The sequence below is a fragment of the Mustela putorius genome, unplaced genomic scaffold, assembly GCF_011764305.1.
Source record: "Mustela putorius furo isolate JIRA1106 unplaced genomic scaffold, ASM1176430v1.1 tig00001069_pilon_pilon_pilon, whole genome shotgun sequence".
Taxonomy (NCBI): Eukaryota; Metazoa; Chordata; class Mammalia; order Carnivora; family Mustelidae; genus Mustela; species Mustela putorius.
The window spans coordinates 2,683,517-2,708,238 of record NW_025421558.1 but is presented as its reverse complement, the minus strand read 5'-3'; the positions used below and the strand labels follow the sequence as shown (position 1 = coordinate 2,708,238).

At 39.9% G+C, this 24,722-nt stretch overlaps 1 protein-coding gene across 2 annotated transcripts in view; it reads right to left on the bottom strand.

Annotated features, from left to right (window-relative positions):
* Positions 1–7,678: 7,678 nt before the first annotated feature.
* Positions 7,679–24,722, bottom strand: part of SLC36A4 (solute carrier family 36 member 4) — a 55,083-nt gene continuing 38,039 nt past the window's right edge. For both annotated transcript variants that reach the window (XM_045087200.1, XM_013061948.2), the window contains 2 exons: positions 16,435–16,604; positions 7,679–11,893 (listed from right to left, as the gene is read on the bottom strand). In XM_045087200.1, coding sequence (XP_044943135.1) covers positions 11,586–11,893; positions 16,435–16,604 — 478 coding nt within the window. In that variant the 3' untranslated portion in view covers positions 7,679–11,585. The remainder of the gene's footprint in view (positions 11,894–16,434; positions 16,605–24,722) is intronic.

The following is a 24,722-nucleotide window of genomic DNA, read 5'->3' as shown; positions in this document are numbered from 1 at the left end:
TACCACTTGCTAGCTAGGACCCCTGAGGTACTTTGCTTAACTTTCTTAGGACTTGGTTTCCTCTTTTATGGATTGGGAGAATAATGCTGCCTCCCTTGTATGGCTGTGGGATTTCAACAAGATACCGGCCCCACACATACTACGTGCCCTAGAACTATTTGTTTATATTGTTTATTAACTACAATACTACTAACTACTATTTTATTAAAGCTGAGCAATGAGATATTATATAGTAGATAATTATCCTTTTGAATTATCTAAGAGAAAATTTGTCATTCCCATTACTCCATGTGGCCAAATGTGAAAGCAATGATGAGGATTTCATTTATTTATTTTCTAAATATTTAAGTCCAGAAGAAAAGAAAATACACTGAGTGTCTTTATAAATTTTAAGCAAATTTTTAAAAAGATTTTATTTATTTATTTGCAAGCAAGAGAGAGAACACAAGAAGGGGAGGGCCACAGGGAGAAGCAGACTCCCTGCTGAGCAATGAGCCTCATGTGGGGCTCAATCCTGGGACTCTGGGGTCATGACCAGAGCTGAAGGCAGACGCTTAACTGACTGAGCCACCCAGGTGTCCCAAACTTTAAGTTTAAGCAATTTTTATTCTTAATTACCTATGGCTCTGCTCTTTTCACAAAGTTAAGTGACCTTAATTCTTGCTGAGGGTCACTGTGAAAGATATTCAGACAACAATGCTTATTGAGTGGCAACTCTCAACTACCACTGGCAAAGTGGCTCTCAGAAGTCATTGGAATAATTCTTAGAACATTTTTTTTTCTCTGCATTGGATGTCCATTAATGGAGCCTAGTAGAAAGGCAAGGTAGCAGTATAGAATAGCAAGCAAGATACAAAGCCAAGGGATGAGAGAGGGAGCACTACAGTCAGGCTGCCAAAGGAGGCAAATTCTTGGGGGTGAGAGACCATTGGAAGCAAGAATGAAACCTCCATATCTTTCTGCTGGTACCACTCTGTGCTCTCACAAAGGTGGGCTGCTTATGCTCTAAGAATAACAGCTACCCAGCTGGACACCAGAGGATAAAATTGGAACCCTCCAGAAACTAGGGAACATAATCGGCGTAAACATAAAATGATTATACAATGACCTCTCACATTTGCTCTTTCTGAAATTGTGAACAGACGATGAGCAAAAGCTCTACTAAAGGATTTTTAGTAGACACAGACAATATTATTCTAAAATTTGCATAGGAAAATGAGGGTAGTAAAATAGCTAAAGCAATTTTGTACTAGAAAATAAAATGGCAGAAATTAGTAGACCAAATATCAAGACACATGCCATAGCTACAGTAATTGGGGCAGTGTGAGCACTGGGGGACGAATAGACTCATAGAGGAGTATAACAGAGAATCCAGTAGTAGACCCACAGGTAACCCCAGATGGTGTTTGACAAAGGTGCAAAAACAAGTCAATGGTGCCAGAGTGGGTGCCTGGGTGGCTCACTTGGTTGGGCGACTGGCTTCGGCTTAGGTCATGATCCTGGAGTCCCAGGATCAAGTCCTGCACAGGGCTCCCTGCTCAGCGGAGAGCCTGCTTCTCCCTCAGGCCCTCCCCCTCTCAAGCTCTCTCTCTCTCTCTCTCATTCTCTCAAGTAAGTAAATAAAATCTTAAAAAAAAAAAAAAAAGATGATGCCAGAGCAATTGAACATCCATGTGGGGAAAATGAATCTTGACCTAAGTGTCGCACCTTAAACAAAAGTTAACTCAAAGTGGATCATGGACTTAAACGTAAAAGTAGAATTTTATTATTTTACTATTCATTTATTTATTTATTTTTAAACTTTTTTCTTTTTAAAGGTTTTTAATTCTTTATTTTTTTTAATTTGACAGACAGAGATCACAAGTAGGCAGGGGGTGGGGGCGGGGGCTGTGGAAGCAGGGTCCCTGCTGAGCAGAGTGCCCAATGCAGGGCTTGATCCCAGGACCCTGGGATCATGACCTAAGCCGAAGGCAGAGGCTTTAACCCACTAAGCCATCCAGGTGCCCCTGTTCTTTAAACTTCTTTAAAAGGTAGGAGAAAGTCCTTAGGATTTAGGTCTAGGCAAGGCATGGTTAAACTTGAAACCAGAAGCATGACCGATGAAATAAAAAGTTTATAACTTAGACCTCAAGAACATAAAAACTTTGCTCTGCAAAAAACCCTGTTAAAAGGATGAAAAAGCAACGTACAATCTGGGGGGAACGTTTGTGCAAGCCACCGAGGTTTAATCTGTGATTTGGTGAGGTCTGCACTCTGTTATGAAGGTTTGGTAGTTTTTTTGTGTTTATTTCTTATGTCCAGTGGCTTTCATTCTCAGGTTGTACTAAGCCATGCTTTTTACTTAAAAAATAGGAAGTTTTGGTAACTATTTACCTATAATCAAATCATAACTACATATTAATGCTGTTGTCATTTCGGGAAACTTACTCTCCTCTCACAAGTTTAATTACCGACTTAATCTTTTTAGTTAAATCGATGCGGTGCTATATTCAGGAATTGTCCGTACGTCAATATCATTCTTGACTTCTGTTCCTCAACCCATCAAATGTTTCTTGATACCTTGCTGTGTTCACAAGGGACTTTTAAATTTAGTTCAGTGGCCGCATTCCATGCATGACGCTTGCTCTGTTCTGACTCATAAGGTCTGAAGAAAAAAAGGACCTTCAAATTTCAGAATTGAAATACCATTCCATATTCTCCCCAGTGGTGATTTGTCTTCTCTCCTTGTTCAGTGTTAACAGCTGAGCTGATTGGACTGCTTTCACCTTTTTTATGACAGCAGTTAATCTTCAATCATTAATGTTCCCATGTTGAGGCCCCTTGGTTCCAAGCACAGTGCTCATCAGATCAGCAGCTTGGGTCCCTCACAGGACTCAAGGATCGGTGTTAAGGGAGTGGGGAGGAATGTGTGAGAAGAAATTCTGTCCGATGTCTGCAAATTGTGTATCTGAGTCTCCGACATGGATCTCCGAGCTGGAAATGACAATGTGTGGCCAGCTCAGTCTGAAAACATGGCTGCCGACTTCTCCAGCTTCTTTACCAGGACACCTTTGAGGACAGCAGAGTCTGTTTTCCCAGAGATCCGTAGTATAACCCCATTTGAAATCCTTAAGCTCAAAATTTCCCGAAGGCATTGTGCTATACGTGGTCTTTTGGATCTTACAGCATAATGTTTTTTCAAATCTCAAGTAGCATTTTCAGTTACCATCTCCAGCTGAGACTGACTAGCTGTTTACCAATCCTACCTCCTTTTCCTGGGCATAGAGAAGTTTGATTCATGAGCCTTTATTGCAATCAATAGTATAGGGCCAATTGATTTAGGTCCCAGGTAATGGGATGTGGGTGACAGTGATGTCCCCCTCTTTTAGGACTGGCCATAAAACTGCATACAATGTTACTCATGCTTTCTCTTTCTCTTCCAGCGACCATGGAAGTTAGGTGTTTAGCATGATAGGGACACAAGATGCAAAGAGCCAGGATCCTGGAGTCTGCACCTGGGGGAGGGGGCCCACTGTATGGGATTTTGTGACTCGGACAAGAAATAAACTTCATTATGTGACATCACTAAGACTTTAGGGATAGTTTGTTATAGCAGCTATAGTACTTGTCTCGACTAATATGAGAGCCATATTTTGGTGCCAGCTGTTCTCATCCAGGTGCCGTTTCCTGGGGTTAATTTTGAAAATGGACTGAATTGAAGAATGACAGCCTTATCAGATTTAGTATCTAGGCCATCCCTCCCTTCTTTCTTGCTCTGACAAGACTCCTAGACCCTAAGCTCACAATAATATGTGGATATCAAAAATTGTTAGTCTTTTCTTTCTTTTCTTTTCTTGGAACATATCCTTCATGGATATGGGTGGGGGTATGGGAGTCTTAAAGGAGTCAATCATCACCATATTTATCAAACGCAAAAACTAGGATTTGTAACACTCTTTCCCTTATGCCCGTTCTCAAAATTTTTCCCAATTTTCTATGGCCATGACAAGAATGAAACCCTTGAGGGCTCTCTCTTGCCATTTTCAGGTTTTGTGTATCCTAGACAGTTCCCTCAGCCACTCATTCCTCCAACAATCTCTCATCAGCATTTCTCAAATTTTCGTTATCCCCAAACTACTTAATGGCTTACTCAGTGTACCCTTAGACCATTAATTCTAAGTGAATAGAAAGAGACATGATACGTATTTAAATTATAAAAGTGGAACATAATATTAATGATAAAGATAATTGTTTCATGTCAGTGGAAGAAAGATGATATCACTGCTAACCTGTCACTAAGCTTTGGCTCAATAAATTAAGCATTAGCTTCTATATGCGGTATGTTTCTTCCCTGCTTCTTTATTGCTGGTAAATTGAAGGATTAAAATTAAAATTATAGGTGATTGAGAATTTCAGCAGATGTCTGAAGTCTCCATCTGATAATTCTGGATATCCGGGTCAAACATGGACCCAGAACTTACTAGAGAGATTTAATGAGGACAGGACCTTGAAAACCCTTGAGTCCACAAGGAAAATGTGACCTGGTGGATTGACTGGGTCTAGTTAGGGGTAGTGATGGTAATTCCTAATCTGCCCTGATTGCATTGCGTTCTGTTGAACAATTCCTCGTGTCTCATTGCAGCTTTTAAACATACCCACAATTTCTTCACTTTTTTTTTTTTTAAAGATTTTATTTATTTGACAGAGAGAGAGAGATCACAAGTAGGCAGAGAGGCAGGCAGAGAGAGAGGGGGAAGCAGGCTCCCTGCTAAGCAGAGACTTCGCGGGGCCCGATCCCAGGACCCCAGGATCCCAGGCAGAGGCTTTACCTCACTGAGCCACCCAGGCACCCCCACTGTTTTTTCTAATGAGAAAAAAAATCATCAAATATTGGGAATGAGTCCAATTCCTAGTGACCAAGGTATTTGGCCCCCAGCTTGTTTTGCTTTGTCTTCAGGCTTATACCTGATCTTCACCATTGAAAACTGGCAGTAGTCCATCCCTGCAGTGATAAAGCCAAGCTTGTCAGGACAAATGAGGGTATTGCTGAGATGCCCCATGTGCTTGAAATGATAGACATGACCTCTGTCAGCATTATCAGTGTCATGGAGGGATTTCCCCACCCCTATTTCCCAGCTCCTGAGAGCTTATTTCCCTCTGCCAACCAGCGTTTGTCAGTGGGGGAAAAGCAGGGTCTTATATTCCCTGCCCCCTTGGTGACAGAACATGCTAACAATGTCTACACTCAGTAACTGCAAGGTGATCACAGTATAATTTTCACTGCTTCCTTAAACTCAAAATTGCAATCAGGAGGGGCTATGCTAGACGGCTAATTCATCTCTGAAAACCAAGCAAGTGTGGGTCTATCTTTGGGGGCTACTCTTCTAGATTTGCAAGAATCTGGACATCTGTCAGAATTGAGCACGACACATCTCCTGTCTATATAATGGCTCCAAAATTATTAATTAATTAATTTTTAAAGATTTTCTTTATTGATTTGTCAGAGAGAGTGAGCAAGCACAAGGAGGGGGAGTGGCAGGCAGAGCAAGCAGCAGGCTCCCTGCTGAGCAGAGAGCCCGATGTGGGACTCCATCCCAGGACCCTGGGATCATGACCTGAGCTGAAGACAGATGCTTAACTGTCTGAGCCACCCAGTACACCCAGGTGTCCCCCCCAAAAATTAAAAACCTCTTCTGTTATGGGTTTTCTGTAGTACAATAACCGAAAGTCAACCAGCATTTCCTTTGTACATGTGTCATACAGCATTAGCTGAAAGGGGAACTTGCTCCCCGCATGCCATGTGTGATGCTGTCTTCCACACCACACCCACTGGTACTATGTGATTTCTGACACCATCTTTTAATACTGAGCAGTCATCAACACTGGGTGATACCACTAGTACGAACACCTAAAGACGGTGACCTGGGCAACATGAGGACTGGAACCCTGAGGGGTCTTGTCTTCCCCCAATGACAAAATTCATCTATTTTATAGTGAAAACTAGGACCGTGGTCTGAGAGCACACTGCAGATAACATGCATGGGGGAGGTCTCGTGAAAGACAGTGTAGGGAGCAGTGGCTCTTCCATTAAATTAATTCCAATTTCCAGATGTCCATAGTTAAATATTCCTAGCTAGTTCTGCAAAACGATCATCTTGACAGTCCCTCCCAACAGTTCTAGATTCCCATTCTTGATTTTTACTGGGCTCTCTTTATGGCGTGTACTGTGATGCACTTTGACAATGGGTAGCTTCTCAGAACAGCTGAGAATATTCTCCTCTGTGAGGGGCTTCCCCCAAACTACGTGGTCTTTTGCTTCATGGCACTAGAAAACTTTGACTTCAAAGACCTTCAGAAAAGACCTGATTCTCTCCCACTGTTTAAAGCCTTCAAACAAATCCATCCTTAAAAGGAAAATTCGAATCAAGCCAGTTTTTAACGTGTGAACCCCGCCAATGTATGTGCAAAATTCTGAGACCCACGCGTGCATGTTAGAACCACCACTCTCTTCTGCATAAAAAAAAATCTACAACTAATTTTACGAAGTGGCTCTATTTGTTTTCCTTCAGCTGGCATTCTGTGAGTCTTTTCATTGCATTCTCTCTCTATACCGAGTTCTAGCCCTTCTCTACTGGTTTATTGTCTTTGTCTTTCCATTTCTTCTATTGCTTGCTAAAAGCATGTACCCCTATGGCTTTTTAATTTTATTCCCCTTTATTTCTCTCACAGTCCTCCCTTTACTATTCATATAATAAATACAGTAAATACTATTCATATTCAAATAGTAAAACCCTTGTGGTTTTTTTGTTTGTTTGTTTTCCAGTTTATTTGAGAGAGAGCACACACAGGAGTGTGTAAGGGGCAGAGGGAGAGAATCCTGAAGCAGACTCCCTCCTGAGCACGAAGCCTGACGCAGAGCTCCATCTCACCATCCAGGAGATCATGGCCTGAGCTGAAACCAAGAGTCAGATGCTCAACTGACTGAGGCATCCAGATTGTCCAAAACCCATCTTTTTCCTAACACTGTGGTTCCACTTTCTGTGTACCTTGTATCAGTTCAAAAGCATTATTTTTATGGAGCTGCAATCAAAAATTAATTTTATGTATTTCTTCCCAAATTATTAACCTTTAGCATAACAACAATGTAATTAATATGATCTTCATTATATTCTAGGTTACTGTGTCACAACTTATTTCCTTATTGTTGAACATTTAGGTTGTTTCCAACTTTTCACTACTAAAATGTTGCCGATGCACCTTTGGGCAAAGAGTGTTTCTCTTCTCAGGAACTATGATATGCCCTTAGGCTAGGTTCACAAGAGAAGGATTATTGATATAAAGGTACAAATCTTTATGATCTTTGATTTGGTGAGTTGGCATAACACAAGCAAAATGTATCAAAGTGTAACTGATACATATTCTTGACCTGAAGAGTGTGGTAAATTAAATCACAGACGTAACATCTGCAGACTGCCTGCTCATTCTGCATTTACTCCATAGGAAGATCAGGTCACGGTTTTGATTATGTCCCTTCATTTTTAATCAACCTCTCCTCTTAAATCTTAGGGGCTGATGATATCAACTTCGAAGGCTGAAGATCACATGACAAAGAACCACATAGACTGATTAAGATGAGAATATACAGTGCCATTTTCAGCTTATGACATTTGTCAATATCATTTCATTTTGAGAAGACAAATTCATTTTAAAAAGCATTTGCAAGCAAAATAATTATATTTTATTGAAAATTCAGAAGAGTTACAGTACTTTAAGATGGTTTTTTTCCATAGTGTAAAGAAAAATAACTTAAAAAGAATTGACTCAAGTACAATGATTTTTAGTTTTCAAACTCACAAAATCATTTTGAAAAACACAAAAATCCACAGCTTAATTTATTCACGGTATAAGCATTTACTTTCCTAACTGTTATCAATAAAACGCTAATGTAATCATTTTGGGAGTGATCTTTCAACAATCATCTTTCGTTCCCAGTTTAAATGGTATGTTAATATTAGTATCTAATTCACATGGATTACTGGTGTGTGTGTGTGTATGTGTGTGTGTATGCACACGTAAGAACTAGCTAATTTTAATACGGCATTTCAAGAATGAGAATAAGTCATCATTTCATTTATCATAGAGTAATAGCATTTCCAGTCATTTCTTAAGCATGTTTTCTCATCTCCTAGGCGAAAACCAACCACTTTTATTAAGGAGAGGTTAGCCAAGTAAGCACTAGGGGTATAAATAAGATTATCCATAATACTTCCAAAGTCTTAACTATTATAGTCAGCCATTTAATGTCAGGAAGGTTCTCGTTACACCTTTTAGATCAAAGTTCTCAGATTTTCTTAGGAAGGGGGAACCTAGTACAGCTGAAATGAACAAAACACACTCATTTAAAGAAAAACAAAATTCATTTTACATGATCAATGGTCTGTATATTTACCAAATCGTACTCCTCAACAGAAAATACCCATTGGGCCACCTGTCTGCCGCAGCAAGATGTGGCCCCAATGCAGAACTTTAATTCACTGTCCCATTAATATTTTTATAGTGCTTTGCAGGTAGACAGCTTTCCTGTAACTATTCTGAAAATACTGAATGAAATTCGGCTCTGTTAGGAAATTTACAACATGTACATTGCATAAAATGCTTATAAAAACATTCAGTGCGTTGCCTAGATGAGAGGCAAAAATGGTTTTAAGAAAGGAGAATCCAGCAAGGAGAGAATTAAAACATCATGTGGCACTGGCTGATCCCATATACTATTTTTAGTCGATAACATCATACAAATTGGTCTTTCACCAAGGAAAAACCCTAGTTCTTATTTAATTGTGGAGAGATCTGACCAGGTGGGGAAAAGAAGATCCTCTGATAAAAAAAAAAAATCCGAGAACCAGTGTTTTGACAAGTTGACTCAAACTGGTGACACGGTTTTGAAGGTCAGGGACTAATGATAACTGACTTAGGACAAAGGTCAGCAGAGGTCAGCAAAGGTCAATGAAGCTTTCCTTTCCTTCCCCCATGTCAGTGGTAGAAAAGGCTCTCAGGCACCCAATCCGCTTTCAAAGAAGAGGGCTCTTCATGGTGCCAGATGAAATGTGGCAGTCGTCCGAGACATAATGTAACAGACCAAGATACCAGACACAAAATTTCACGGGTGCAATTGTTCTCATTTTCCAGGCCCCGAAATAAAAGCAACAGCTGGCCCCATCAAAATATCTTCTCCCAAAATCTTTAAAAAAACGTTGTGACTCATTAAAACTAAATTTTTCAGAGGAAAAATATTGCCACTGATTTTTTCCCAAATAAAATACATCATCAAAAACTCTTAAGTAAGGGCGCATTTATGCTTTATACCTAAACAGTTTCTTGTTAAGGATTAAGACTAGTCTCTACCGGTTTTAGCCCCTGCTTTCACCATTTCCACTTTTCTCTGATATTTAAAGTGTCGATGAATAAGGGGACTAAGTACTGGCTGTGTATGCAGCACCCGCTGCGTAAGGAAGCCTGGCTGACAGTGCACTCAATGTTTCGTTCATGCTCAATCTCGAATTTATTTATTGCTATGATCAACTACTCAGAATTTATTGAATTTGATGAATTAATAAGGAAAATAAACAGGTCAAAGTATAAAAATAAAATTTCACGCATAGACTAGAAATATCTGAGGACAGCTGACAAAATAATAGTGCTTTCTATTAAACAATGATTTTCAAGTCATTTTATACCAAGTTATACATTTTTTAAAAAACCCTAATTTATTCTTAGAAACACGGTTATATAACAGTTTCAATGATGATTACTCTTCCTATAACTTCTTCCACATTCTCTCAGTATGACTAAAAGCTCAATAGAACAGATTTGATATAAAAGTATCACAAACAATTATTGGTGACATCTAATGTAAATGTTTAAAAAAAGTTTGATTCTTATGAATTTGTACAAAAATAAAGCTTCTGATATTTTGTTAGAATTGTATTTGATGACTCATTAATGATGCAAAGCAAAAATTACTTAAACTAAGTTAACATTTACATATAAAAATATAGAATACATACACTACACTGATCTTGATGATATATTACAAATAAGAGTCCCATCAGCCTGATTAAAAAGTTCAACATGTTTGAAAGTATGAGTTTTTTAAAAAGTCAAGATTCTTCATGTTTTAAAAGTAAAATTTTTTCATTTTTCAAGTCAACTGAGACTGTTTTGATTAATAACCGGGATTGACAAATCTGGGGTAATAAAAGGCATTTCTTTTGAAGAAACCTGGAGTGTCTCAAGATTTAGCAATCTATCACTGCCTTGATTTTTCCTCAGCATACATTTCTTTATAGTTTTTTTTTATTCTGCCCATTCAGATCAGTAAAAGGCTATAACAAAGCAAGCCACAGGGCTGGAAGGAATACACAAATCCTGTATTTTGTCAGATAGCTATGTTCTGCTATTGAGAAAGACGGTGCATACAAAACCCAAAGAGGGAGGAACTAATACGGAGAGTCCGAGCCAGAGAGTACTGTGTACCTTCTACTAGCCAGCAGTTAAACCAGCATGTAGTTTCTCTTTAAAAAACAAAACAAACAAAAGAAAACTTCCTTCTCTTGTTGGGGTTTATATGGCTGTAACACAGGTTTTCTAGAGTTCTCTGATCTTTATGGTCAGGTCACACAGAGTACAAAGATCCCTGGTTTTCCGAGTAGTAAAATATAACTAAATAGATGCAACACTAACGGCTAAACTGGACCTCATTTGTTCTTTTTCCTGGATGTGATGTGAAAAACAAAAAATCCTAGATTGGGGATCAAAAGATCACGTTCTCTTGCTTGACGTCAAAGCTGAGTGGTCTTGACCAAGTTACTTGAACCTTTCTGGGCGTGAATTTCCTTAGATAAGAAATAAGGGAATTATGCTGGATAACCCTTAAAGTCTCTTCCACATCTGACTGAGACACAGAGTCGGGACCCCACACAGTGCCTCAAGAGTTTTCGTTGTGCAGATCAACGACCATCAGAGAATCACGCAGCATAATTCCGGTTGTAGAGACTTCTGATGCTTACATTAGGGTTAATGAAGTTTCCATCCTTCCAGGGACAAATCATAAGTATTTGGCTCTCTAGTAAAAACGTGATTAAGACATTTTTACATTATACACAAAGTACACTTTGATATTCACCGAGATAGTGAGAAGACTGTTAACTAGGTCCTTCTTTGATTCTCTTATTGTTAGATCCCTGTTCCCTCCTCAGCTGGGTGGGGAAAGAGGAGCATGGGTCAAAAAGAGAATCTTGGTTAGAGTATTTCTGATTGAATGAAGAACAGTGGAAGTCTTTTTATTCTTTAATTTTTCTACATTTTAATTTTTAAAAATTTCAAAACTAAATATTTTGAAATTATCGCAAATACTTAAAACCAATAATCTGTCATGATTTACCACTATCAGTAAAGAACTCTAGTTTACTACTAAAATGCCATTATTGTACCAAAAGAAAAGAAAATTTGGTTCTATTTATAAGCTCACTGCAATGTATTCTACTAGTTCTTATTTGTATCATTTCCGGAGTCAAGAGAAAAGGAGAAGACTCACAGTTCTGTTTCCACTATTTCAAACCAGATGTAAAGCATGTTGAATTCAAATTTAGAGAAGGATTTTGTGGCGCGCCAGCTGTAACTTTAGGAGTAGGATAAATGATTTCTTCAACAGTTACATATGTACCTAAGAAGAAACCAACAACTCCAGTGAACGCTATGGAAATATTTTTCAGGATCATCCATATATTGTAGTGTTCCTTAGAAAATGTAAGAATTTCAACCAGAGGTGGTAGAATCAGGGCCAATGTGCTGCTGCTCACGGCTCCAACAAAGGAAATCACAATGTCCAAACGAGGAATCAGAATCGCTCCAGCACCTAGAAAATGAAAATACATATAATCCTTAATTAAATACCTAATACTTAAGTGAAAACTAAATGCAGACAGTGGGTATGATTACTCTCTTTTATAACTTTTCTGAGTTATTTCCAGATGAAATTAAAAAAAAAAAAAAAAGTACCACTACTTCTGACCGATTTTCTTCCAAACTACTGGCAAGCTTTCTGAAAAGCTCTGATCTTATATTTTCTTAGTCCTACTTACCCTTCTCTTGCTGAAGGTATCAACAGAGAGTTTGTGAAAACTAAGACTCAGATTCCTTTCTCCAACATTACCGATCGACTTGCTGAGGGTTTGGAGCAGCCACCAGAAATAACCCTAGAGTCTGCTCATGGGCAAGCTATGCCAGCTATGCACTCGCCCGCCCCCGCCAAACGATGAGGATTCCGTCACCACAGTTCTGGCTTTGGGGACTCCACTGACACGTGCATTGGCTCTCCCTAACTTGTCTCCTAAAGCTATCATCTCCCCTCTGATCTTTTTTATCCCTCTCTTTTTAAGATTTTTATTTATTTTTAGAGAGAGAGAGAGAGAGAGAGAGAGACTGTGAGCATGCGTGTGTGAGCGGGGGAGAGGCAGAGGGAAAGAAAGTCAAGCAGGCTCCCAGATGAGCATGGAGTCCAATGTGGGACTCGATCTCAAGACCCTGAGATCATGACCTGGGCCAAACCAAAATAAAGAGTTGGGCGCTCAACTGACTAAGCCACTCAGGGGCCTTTATTCCTCTCTTTTTATTCCTAAGTTTACATACTTTTGCTTTCCTCATTTCTAGCCTCTTTGTCTCTTGCTGAACTTTCCTGGTGTATATATAATTTAACTTGGGCTCTGGAATGAACTCTTCCATTTCCACTCCTTTATTTTTAGGTTATGGGTTTTTTCCTTCCCCTATTCTTTTTGTGGCCTCAATGCTTTCCAGGAGGGTATGGTATTAATCTGGAACTACTAGGTTTCTTAGAAGTACTTGTTATTTATTTAATTTCTTTTGAAAGCTAAAACGCTAAAAATTATTTTGAAATGATAAACCTAGCCTCACACCTAGAGGACTGAAGTGCAGCAAGCTTTCCTAAATAAGACACTTGACTTTGAAGGAGTTGCAGCTCTAAACTGGAAATGCTTGATAAAGTGGGTTCCCTGTTGAACAGATGCTTGCCACATTCTTGTAACATGTTTCTCCAGGGAACCATAATCGTGACTCCCGAACAAAAATAGGACCTTTCAAATTTCATGGACAACATCCATTTCTTAGAGGCCACCGTATAGCAAGTCAATTCCTGTGAGTCTGACCCATCTTCCCAAGCTTTTGAGTCCTACTAAGAAGACAGTTTGAAAGGATGATTCAAATGCTAACTGGAGAACAGGTATAAGGAATATAACGCAGGCTGATGAACTCAAAACTCTAAACAGCAGTACTACCAACTTGCACTCAGTGTTTGGAGAGGACTGTGGAACGCCTGAAGATACCCAAGCTTCACATCCAGCTGGGCCTCTGCTCTCACTGCCAGCGTCACACAGCCTGCTCTGTGGACACGATGGTCCCACTGGCTGTCCACACAGGCATCCATCAGGAGCCTGCCCCCAAAGCTTATCAAGGGCCCCCAGGGCAGATAAAAAACAGTCTCATCCTGCATGTGGGCTGGCTTTGACTTTAATTGGGAAGCACAAGCTGAAGATTCCAGTGAAGGTCAGCGTCTGGCGATGCGTCCCAGTGAAGCACAAAGGGGATATTCCTTGCTTTGTGTTCTCTTCATCCAAAGCGCGCCGTAACTATAGTTCTCATATACCGCCGAGTAACTTCAACTATTTTTAAAAATTTTTTCAGCGTTCCAAGATTGTTTATGCACCGCACCCAGTGCTCCATGCAATACGTGCCCTCCTTAATACCCACCACCAGGCTCACCAAACACCCTGCCTCTCTCCCCTCAAAAACCCTCAGTTTCTCAGAGTCCACAGTCTCTCATGGCTTGTCTCCCCCTCCAATTTCCCCAACTCACTTCTCCTCTCCATCTCCCAATGTCCTCTGTGTTATTCCTTATGCTCCACAAGTAACTGAAACCATATGATAATTGACTCTCTCTGCTTGACTTATTTCACTCAGCATAATCTCCTCCAGTCCCATCCATGTTGCTACAAAAGTTGGGTATTCATCCTTTCTGATGGAGGCATAATACTCCATAGTGTATATGGACCACATCTTCCTTATCCATTCATCCGCTGAAGGGCATCTTGGCTCTTTCAAAAGTTTGGCACCTGTAGCCATTGCTACTATGGTACAGATGGCCCTTCTTCTCACTACATCTGTATCTCTTGAGTAAATATGCAGTAGTGCAACTGCAGGGTCATAGAGTAGCTCTATTTTTAATTTCTTAAGTATTTTTAAGTAAAAGAGCGAAGTAGGGGGCACCTAGGTGGCTCAGTCATTAAACATCTGCCTTCAACTCAGATCATGGTCCCAGGGTCCTGGGATCAAGCCCCACGTCTGGCCGCCTGCTCGGCAGGAAGCCTGCTTCTCCCTCTCCCAACCCCTGCTTGTGTTCTCTCTCTCACTGTGTCGCTGTCAAATAAATGAATAAAATCTTTAAAAAAAAAAAAAAAAAGAGGGAGAGAGAGAAGCAGCAAAGAAACACTAGCCATTCTGTGTGTCATGAACTCAGCTCCTGAGGAGAGTCCCAGGCTTCTAGGAACAGACTCTTGGTAGCAGATGTGCAGACGGATCACTTCGATATAACAATGGTGGCCAGTGCACAGAAATGGGTGCAGTTACTGAACTATCAGAAGTTATTAAATCCCTGTAACATTTTCTTCAAGTGAACTTCAGTTACTAATTTTCAAAGGAGACACACTTTCAGAATACAGCAGTCTTACATCTAGGATAAAAGGACTCGTACTGAAATCAGCCTTTTTATTTAGTACGGTTGTCAAAATTCAGTAAAAACAATGTGTAAGAAGTATTTCAAAATGTCGTAAAGTGACTTTTTCCTATTGAATGTTTTCTTAGTCATCAGAGTATGGGCTCATTGACTTCACTCATTATGATTTATCTTATTGTTGCTATAATTCATTTAAATGATTACTTTGGAAAATAGGTCTCATTTACTTTTCCCAGCTTTTTCTTTAGATCTCGGCATAAGTTCCACCCCAAGCTGCTCACTGAAATTTACAGTTGTCTGTCCCGAATTTCTAACTCTTTCATTCTCTCGCCTTGATTGGGCCAAGGTGGTTACTCGTATCTTCCACAGAAAGCTGACCCATTTCCAGTGGTCCCTGGTATCACTCTAAGTAGTCGTCAGTTCAGTCATCTTATACTTGTGGTTATAACAATAACAGTGACAATTATAACTGCTGGCTACCTACTTTGTTAATATTCTTTTTTTTTTTTAAAAGATTTTATTTATTTATTTGACAGACAGAGATCACAAGTAGGCAGAGAGGCAGGCAGAGAGAGAGAGAGAGAGAGGAGGAAGCAGGCTTCCTGCGGAGCAGAGAGCCCGATGCGGGGCTCGATCCCAGGACCCTGAGATCATGACCCAAGCCGAAGGCAGCAGCCCAAACCACTGAGCCACCCAGGCGCCCCACTTTGTTAATATTCTTAAACCCTACAAAATATGCCATAAAAGGAAGTCTTTCTTCATTCCACAGTTGAAAAAGGAGGAGCTTACAGATGGTAGGGAACTTGTCTAAAGACACCGGCAGGTAACTGGTAGGTTTAAACTGTCAGGTCAGTGTGGCCCCAAAATGCACCCTATTTCCCACTGAAATAAAATCAAGCTGCTTCTCCACAGGTCTCCATGATTACTGCTCCCTGGTGAGGCATTTTATAATGTGAAACCTTAGGAGGAGATTACACACATTCCTTCAAATAGTAAGTAAAATTAGCCACTGAGATTATTAAAGACCAAAACAAAACAAAATCCATTCCTATAGGTAGTCATGGAGATTTAAGCAGTTAAATATACAAAAGTTAGCAGAAATAAAAAAAAACCTGAGGAAAACTAGAATCAAAGTAAAATGTCTATCAACAATATAAGAGTCCCTTATATATCTAATTTAAATATACTTATATTTTTTTTAGTTTGTTTTTTTTTTTAAAGATTTTATTTATTTACTTGAGAGAGAGACAGTGAGAGAGAGCATGAACGAGGAGAAGGTCAGAGAGAGAAGCAGACTCCCCATGGAGCTGGGAGTCCGATGCGGGACTCGATCCTGGGACTCCAGGATCATGACCTGAGCCGAAGGCAGTCATCCAACCAACTGAGCCACCCAGGCGTCCCAAATATACTTATATTTTTAACCACTGATGCATTTTCAAAATAATTATCTGATTAGTTCTTTTAAATGTAATAAGATCTGCTCTATGTTTTCCTTCTACAGTAGTAGAATAACAGAATTTTAACTCAAAAAGTATCTCAGCTATGTAAACAAAACTGATTTTAAAATATTAAAAAATATACTTTACGTAGCTTCATTATATGACACTCAACAAGAAAAACTGATGATGCTATAAATGTATAGTAATACTTACACGTAATAGCAACCAAGAAGGACCTTATGGCAAATTCACAGATTTGTTTCCATTTAGCATGAAATTTGGATGTGATCATAGGGATGATGATCTCTGCCGGAACGTAGAACTGAATTGAATATGTCACAAAGATGCCAAAGGAATATAGAATTTTTACTGATTGATACAACCTGTTAAAAAAAAATTTCAAAATTCAGTCATTCTTTTTTCCCCAGATTTACTGAGGTACAACAAGCAACACCGTTAAACAGGTAAACAGGTACAACATAATATTAAATATACACTGTGACAGGGTTCCCACTATCGAGTTAATAAACACTTCTATCACCTCACATATTTGCTTTTTTTTTCTCTTTTTGGTGAGAACACTTTGATTCTACTCAGTGAATTTCAGTTATATGCTACACTGTTACCAACTGTGGTCACCACGTTATACATCAGACCCTTAGAATTTCTTCATCTAACAACTACAAGTTTGTACCCTTCTAGCAAACTCTCCTCTTTTTCCCCATTCACCAGCCCCCTAGCAACCGTTGGTTGACTCTGTTTATGTGAGAGAGAGATACATATATTTCACATAAAGTCAATGTGAGATCAACTGCATGTGTGTGTGAATCTTTTTTTAACTTCATGGACATGACACAGAGAAAGAGAGAGGGAGAGAAAAAGCACAAGTAGGGGGAGCAGCAGGCAGATGGAGAGGGAGAAGCAGGTTCCCTGCTGAGCAGGGAGGCCGATGTGGGGCTCGATCCCAGAGCCCTAGGGTCATGACCTGAGCTAAAGGCAAATTGCTTAAAAGACTGAGCCACCCAGGTGCCCCACATATTTTTTAATTAATCAATTTTTTTAAAAATGTACTTATTCTAGAGAAAGAAAACATATGTGAGTGAGCAGGGGGAGGGGCTGAGAGAGAGGGAGAGAATCCTCAACCAGAGGCCCCGTTGAGTGCAGATCCGGATGGGGGGCTCGATCCTGGGACTTTGAGATCATGACCTGGGTTGAAATCAAGAGCCAGCCACTTAACCGACTGAGCCACCCAGGCGCCCCATATGTATTTTTTTAGATTCCACTTATGACGAATGCCACACAGTATTTGTCTTTTCTTTCTTTGCCTGGATTATTTCACGTAACATAATGGCTTCCAGGTTCATCTACGCTTTTGTTTTTTTTAAAAATATATTTTATTATTTGACAGAGAAAGAAACAGCAACAGAGGGAAAACAAGCAGGCGGAGTGGGGAAGGGGGAAGCAGGCTCCCACTGAGCAGGGAGCCCAATGCAGGGCTCAATCCCAGGACCCTGGGATCATGACCTAAGCTGAAGGCAGATGCTTAATGACTGAGCCACCCAGGCGCCCCTACACTGTGGTCTTGACATGAATCTGGCTTTCTTCTTTTTATCTTTAATGTTAACATAAGTTAAGAAATCCAACACAAACATAGGCCAGTATCTTACTAATTAGATGCTTATTAAAAAAAAAAAAAAAGTCAGCGGGTCTCTACAGAATTTCTAGATGACTGGTGGACAGTTCATTCTGACAAGTCCAGAGGGCTTAAATGTAGCAATGCAACGGTTTGGGAATACTGCTGCAAAGATTTCATTTTAGGCTAACCCAGTGTTCTAAAGGCTAGACTGTGTCTCATGAAGAATCAATGTTTTCTCAACTCTCTTTTAAAAACTAGAAATACTATTACGTCTTTGATAACTTACTGATCTATATATAGAAGAAAACTTCACATTGAACTCTGAGTTACAGTTCTCCTTAAAAAACTTGGTAGGTATGTCATTTGTTGCGGAAACACCATCATTCTTAGGTCCAAAAGGAGAGCATTTAAATGGTTTCAACTTAAAGAGTTCTCCAGATTCTATAGGAATTTCACCTATGTTAAAGTTGCATTAGTAGGGAAATAAAGTTTGTTAGTTGGGTTGATGCCCAGTGCTTCAAAACAGCACAGCAACGTTCAGTTTTACAAATATCTTTAGATTTCTACATGGTAGAAAAATCTTGTCAAAATCAGTACCCATGTCTGGATAGAATCTTTGGTTAACTTCCTTTTGTCTGGCTTTTTAAATGTTGATAGTGGCACAGAAAGAAAATGCAGTATCAGAGGACTCAGGACTATAGAAACTATTCTCCTGGGTTACAGATAATAAAACTGTTTTGTTTTTTGAAATTTCGAGTATTTTACAACAGTTAAAATAGAAAACCCCAAACAACGGGGGAGAAGACTGAGGAGGGAACATGCCGCAGCATCAGGGGTAGTGGTCAACACCCACGTCCTCTTGAGGCAGAACCATCCCTGACAGCCCCGTCTTCCCGTGTGACAGTCCTGCTTTCCCACCTGCAAGGCCCATCTATGCCAGGGAAGAGTGTTTCTTAGGAAAAAAAATGCAATCCTTTTAAAGAGAAGTGAAATAATCCACTTTTGGTAGAGAAAGGCCTCAACATTTAATTGGACTTTAAGCTTATTTCTGATGTCTTAAGATTTCAAGTAGCGAAGATTATAAATAGTTCTCTAAACCATGGCCACGCGGGAAGGAATTCTGTAAGTGTCCACCTATGATACATGCATTAGAGGAGTGAGTAAGAGAAAGGAAAGAAGTTGAATAGAATCAGATTCAAAAATACTATAAACATAATTACAGAAAGAAGGAACTCCTTAGGGCTAGCAACAATAAAATCTTAATTTTTAAAACGATTTCAGGATATATTTCTCAGCTTGAGGCTTAAAGTTGAAATATAAATGGTCAGGGGGCGCCTGGGTGGCTCAGTGGTTAAAGCCTCTGCCTTTGGCTCAGGTCATGATCCCAGGGTCCTGGGATCGAGTCCCGCATCGGGCTCTCTGCTTCTTGGGGAGCCTGCTTCCTCCTCTCTCTCTGCCTGCCTCTCTGCATACTTGTGATCTCTGTCTGTCAAGTAAATAAATAAAATCTTTAAATATAAATGGTCAGTTATTGCAATGCACAAAACAACTGAAAGACTCCTGCCTCATATACTGATATGTAACAGCAGATAATTAAATGAATATTCTTATCAGTTTATTATTTGAACATTCCTTTTGTTGTTATTATTTGTTGTTTATTTGTTATTATTTGAACATTCCTAATTATCTTTTAACTTACATGTTTTTCAATATGGTTAACAATATACTTAAAAATACATCATTATGCATGTAGGTATAATTACTTTTCTATTGATTTAAAACAAGTTATACAGACTTAAGAATTTGGTTATTACTAACACAAATCAGTAAGATTAAATAGAATAAATGTGAAATAAAATGGTATGAGACTTTTAAAAGCTAATATACATGCTATTTATCAACAAAGAGTAATAAAGATGTTTAAGAAAAGCATTGCAGTCTATTGAAATCAATTGTTCTATTCTGACTTCTCTGTTTTAAGAATACTAGTTTCATCTATATTTTCAATCACTCTGTTTTTCTCTAATCAGGTTTTCTACAGGTATTATCAACCTTGGTTCTCCTTTTGGTGTGAAGCAGGCATCTATTTACTGTTTTAGAAATGAAGAGTTGAAAGAAGAATCTACCCTATAAACTCTCTCTCCAAAGGATAAAACACCTTCTTAAAGTCACAAGAATTTATTTTGAAGATAGAGAACATAAATAACTTTTAAGTAACATCTAATGCACATTAAAAAGCATTCTAAAAATCACTGCCAAGGGGTTTTGTTTTTTTAAGATTTTATTTATTTATCTGACAGAGAGATAGAGCCAGAGAGCACAAGTGGAGGTGGGTGGGTAGGAGGAGGATGGCAGAGGGGCAGGGAGAAGGCGGCTCCCCGCTGAGCAGGGAGCCCAATGTGGGGCTGGGTCCCGGGACCCTGGGATCATGACCTGAGCTGAAGGCAGACATTTAACCAACTGAGCCACCCAGGCATCTCCTGTACTTTTCTTTTACTATTTTTTAGATTCTATTTATTTATTTACTTTAGGTGGGGAGGGGCAGTGGGCGGGGGAGAGGGAGGGAGCAGACTCCATGCGGAGTACGGAGCTGGACATAGGGCTCAATCTCTTGACCCTGAGATCACGATCTAAGCTGAAATCAAGAGTTAGATGCTTAACCAACCGAGTCACCTAGGCGCTCCCTAATAAAACAATACTTAATCGAAATGTACAGATATGAGGGGCGCCTGGGTGGCTCAGTGGGTTAAGCCGCTGCCTTCGGCTCAGGTCATGATCTCAGGGTCCTGGATCGAGTCCCGCATCGGGCTCTCTGCTCGGCAGGGAGCCTGCTTCCCTCTCTCTCTCTCTCTCTGCCTGCCTCTCCATCTACTTGTGATTTCTCTCTGTCAAATAAATAAATAAAATCTTTAAAAAAAAAAAAAAGAAATGTACAGATATGAATATCTCACAAAATTTCCCATCTGGGAAGAAAGCTGCTGATTCTCCTCTCAAGGGTGAATACAGCAGCTACTCTTGGAAAGACTGACTCAACTTGCCCTCTTAGACCCTTCATGATACTCACGTTAAAAATCTTGAGCTTAGTTCTGTTAAGAAGGAGTCTGTCTGAGGCCTAGCTATAATCCTTACCAAGAAGCTCACCTCATCCTAAGCTGAAAAATACCACCACAAGCGTTATCTAGTATTCACAACTAGACTGACGGCTGTGATCCACTCAACTGGTAGAGCATGTTTGCCGGACTCTACGTCCTGTGAGGAAGAGATTCTCACCTGTTCACCGCTGTCTCTCTAGTGCCTGCAGCAAGCACATGAAAGGCATACGATAAATATCTGCTAGATGCCTTTCATTCTAAATTTGATGTAATAAAGAACAGTCATTCTGAGAGAAGAGTCAGAGGCAGTTTGGCCCAGGATTCCCAGTCACAGGCAACTTTAATACTGGAAGGAGATAATTAAGTCTGTCCTAGAATTTTGAGACCCATTAAAACAAAAGTTTAATGAGAAAAAACAAAGAAACAAACAGAGTTTGTCAGAAAGAGAACAAAGGGAATAGTCCAAGAGATAGGAACCTTATTGTTCCAGTTTCCTTAAATTTATTTCTCTCAACTGCTTTTTTATTGTACCTCTTGGCGAGTCTGTTTTGCCCAAATATTTTCATTTTAGGTAACGAGCTCCTCAGAGTTCAACACTCTGCCTGCCTAGTAGGTTCAGCGATTACCTGCCATTACTCAGCTTTATTCGCAGAACGTTCAGGATCCCAGCTCCGGTAAGCTGCAAACGCGGGCTTAGACCTGGGGTTGGTTCTGTTACTTTGGGCGGGGGCGGATGAAGGGCCAGTTCTATTTTCTTAATAAATTAAAATGCTACCTTATCCCTTCCCTGTTCTTACATGGTTCCTCTCTATTTTTTTAACTGAATTATTCCTATCCAACACATGCTTCACAAAGAACGTCATGTGTGAGAGCAGAAACACCTTTCTGTTTCTTAGCCTTTTTGTGTGTGTGAAAACCTAATACCCTTGATATTTCTTAGAAGTGCTATGTGTGCTGAATAAATGAGTAACATATGAATTCACTCCAGGCCAGTATTTTTCAAACTAACCATGACCCACTGGTAGGTTATGGTATCAACTGAGGGAGTTGTGAAAAGTTTTTTTCTTCATTTTCCCTAAGATACAGACTGGAACAGAGAATACCAGGGGACACTGTATGTAGAAAATATGGGTTTTTATTTAACCTTTTACTTATACCCTACTTCAGTGACTTATAGGAGTGTGGGCAGTGGGCACCACAAAAACACATATATACAGACACACACACTCTTATTTCTAGAAGGTTTTAAAACATTTCCCTTTTTTTATTATGGGTTGTAGTTTAAAAAGGTACAAAGCCACTAACTGGAACCAAGAAGGCATGGAAACTGTGATGGGGAAAAGGCGGAGGGGTATGGAACAGACCTTGTATTTCAGACCGGTAGAAAGTAAGCAACACAACACAACTGAACAAAGGAAATCACAACAAAAGCGAAAGATGTTTGTTCCTAAGATGTCACTCAGCAAGACAGATGCCAGAATAAATACGTTTGCTATCTTAGGTCCTCTTGTGAACTGGTTACACCAGTGTTCATGCTCAATAATCATCCTCCACTCCCACTCCTCCATGCTATTCGTGAAACAGGCTACTTGACAGGTCTAAAGACTCCCAAGAGAATACTTTTATTTCCCTCTCGGCTGTTATTTAGGTTCTGTTAGTGGAAGTCCTGGAAAAACGCTGCTACAACATCACTCAACTTGGACCCCTATCAGTGCCCTGGTTCTATTATCAGGTAACAAGGGACATGCTCTTCAACTCAGAATGCTAGGTAGCAAACATTTACCAAGGCCTCTTAAGCGCAGAGCCACGTGCTAGATCACAGAGGTATATCCTACGCCTAGAAGCTGCGGGGTTCCTGTTCTCAAGGTGCTAATGATGCAAATTTACTTATCATCTTTCAAACACACTCTTTGCTTCAAAGTCAAAATGAGACAGACTGAATACTACTACTCATTACTGGTTTGAAAAGATGACACCTCAGTCAATAAACAGTAAATAACTTGGAGCTTCTCTAATCCATACTCGCTTTATCCTGCGCTGCCTTATAACCCAGCCTTTTCTTGTAGGACGACCCCAATGAACTCGGAGAACCTATGTCACAGGGCATTAAGAGCCCTGCACAGCATCCCAGCAGTAGTGGCTGAGAGCGCCCCAGGCTCCGTGACAGCCGTCGGCTTTTATACCCACAATAACCAGCACCCTGCCCCTGCTCTGACTTCCTAGGCCTATTGCCTGAAGCACGGGGAGGGAAAGGAAAAGGGAAAGGAAGAGACATAGCACATCAAGAAAGAAATTTTAGATACAATCCTATGATCATGCCGGTCCAAACTTCTCATTCTACAGAAGACTATCACTGTGAAGAGATGGGCTTCTCCTCCGCAGTATCCCTCAGTCGTGGCTGTTATTTTAACCGGCCCAGATGCACAGACCACAAAGAAATGAACAGCAGGCCGCAGATTCAAAGTTATGCTGCCTCTGATTTCATCACGGAAACACATATATCCTAAGGCAGCTAATGTTACATACAAGGTTGTAACGATTCCCACACCTCCCACAAGGAGAAGGAACTAGCCAACACCAGCTTGCTCGCCAAAGGACAATTATGTATCTTGACTTGCTTTCCATTTTATTCCAGATTTTTGTTTCTTAGGATATGTGTACTTATCCTTTCCTCTAAACGAAAAGCAGGTGACTAGCTAGGCTTTCTTGAACACAGATGATGATGTAATGGTCCCTTTTCAATGGAGACGTGCAACTAGTTCTGTTCTAAGTGTAACGCCACAGCCAAGAGGGGTAAGGGGAGAGGCAGGAAGGGGATGCAGAAAAGGCAAGGATTACACAGAGCTACTGCCAGGGCATACACGGCTCCCTCAGGACTCAGCTGTGAACACCCAAAGCATTCCCCACTTGTCTCCCCCACACTGCTTCGCCATGCTCTGAACTCTCTGGGGATAGGCACATCTTAACTTGACATGCAATGTAACTCCCCCTTCGGTCCCTGCTCTTTTTAAATACTTCTGTGAGTAAGAGTAGGGAAGAAAGTTCTGAGACTATTTCCACCTATATTTTATATTTGACATTAGAAGTACTTGTCAATTTTATTTATGAAATTGTTCTTCAGATTTATTCTAAATATTATTCTTAGTAGGGAAAAATACTACTTTCTAGACATCATATAGTATTAGAAAAAAATAAAGAACTATGATACCATACTTTTTAGCAGCCTTGATCATCTCTTATATTAATCTGTTTAAGATTCTAGCCTGTATTAAACTATTATAAAAAGAGACATATTTGGAAGAAACACAATTATGTAATCAACTATAATGTAAGTTAATGAAATAAATGCTTAAAGTTACTTATCTTGTCTGTGATCATGTCTCTAGTCTGAAACGAAGGTATAACATTTGACACGTTTCCATCATGAAATAAAAATGTGTCACAGCTAAAGTAGAATTATAGTTGAAGAACACACTGCATGTTTGCCCTTTGTGAATCTGGGAACTATTCGAGGTACATTCTATCACAACTGTCTTCCCATATGCATTTGTTCTTACAACATTTTTGACTCCAGTAAAAAGCCGGGCTCAGAGGACTACTGAGTGACGGATAAACGCCCAGCTACCAATAGGAAGCCAGTTAGAACACATAATACTTAAAAACACTGCAGGTTTGACTTCTATCCAAGCAGCTCAAGGAGCAGTGGGGCATTAATTGAATCAGCATTTTAGCATTTATTCTTTGTATTTATCAAAACTAAGGAGTTACTTTCC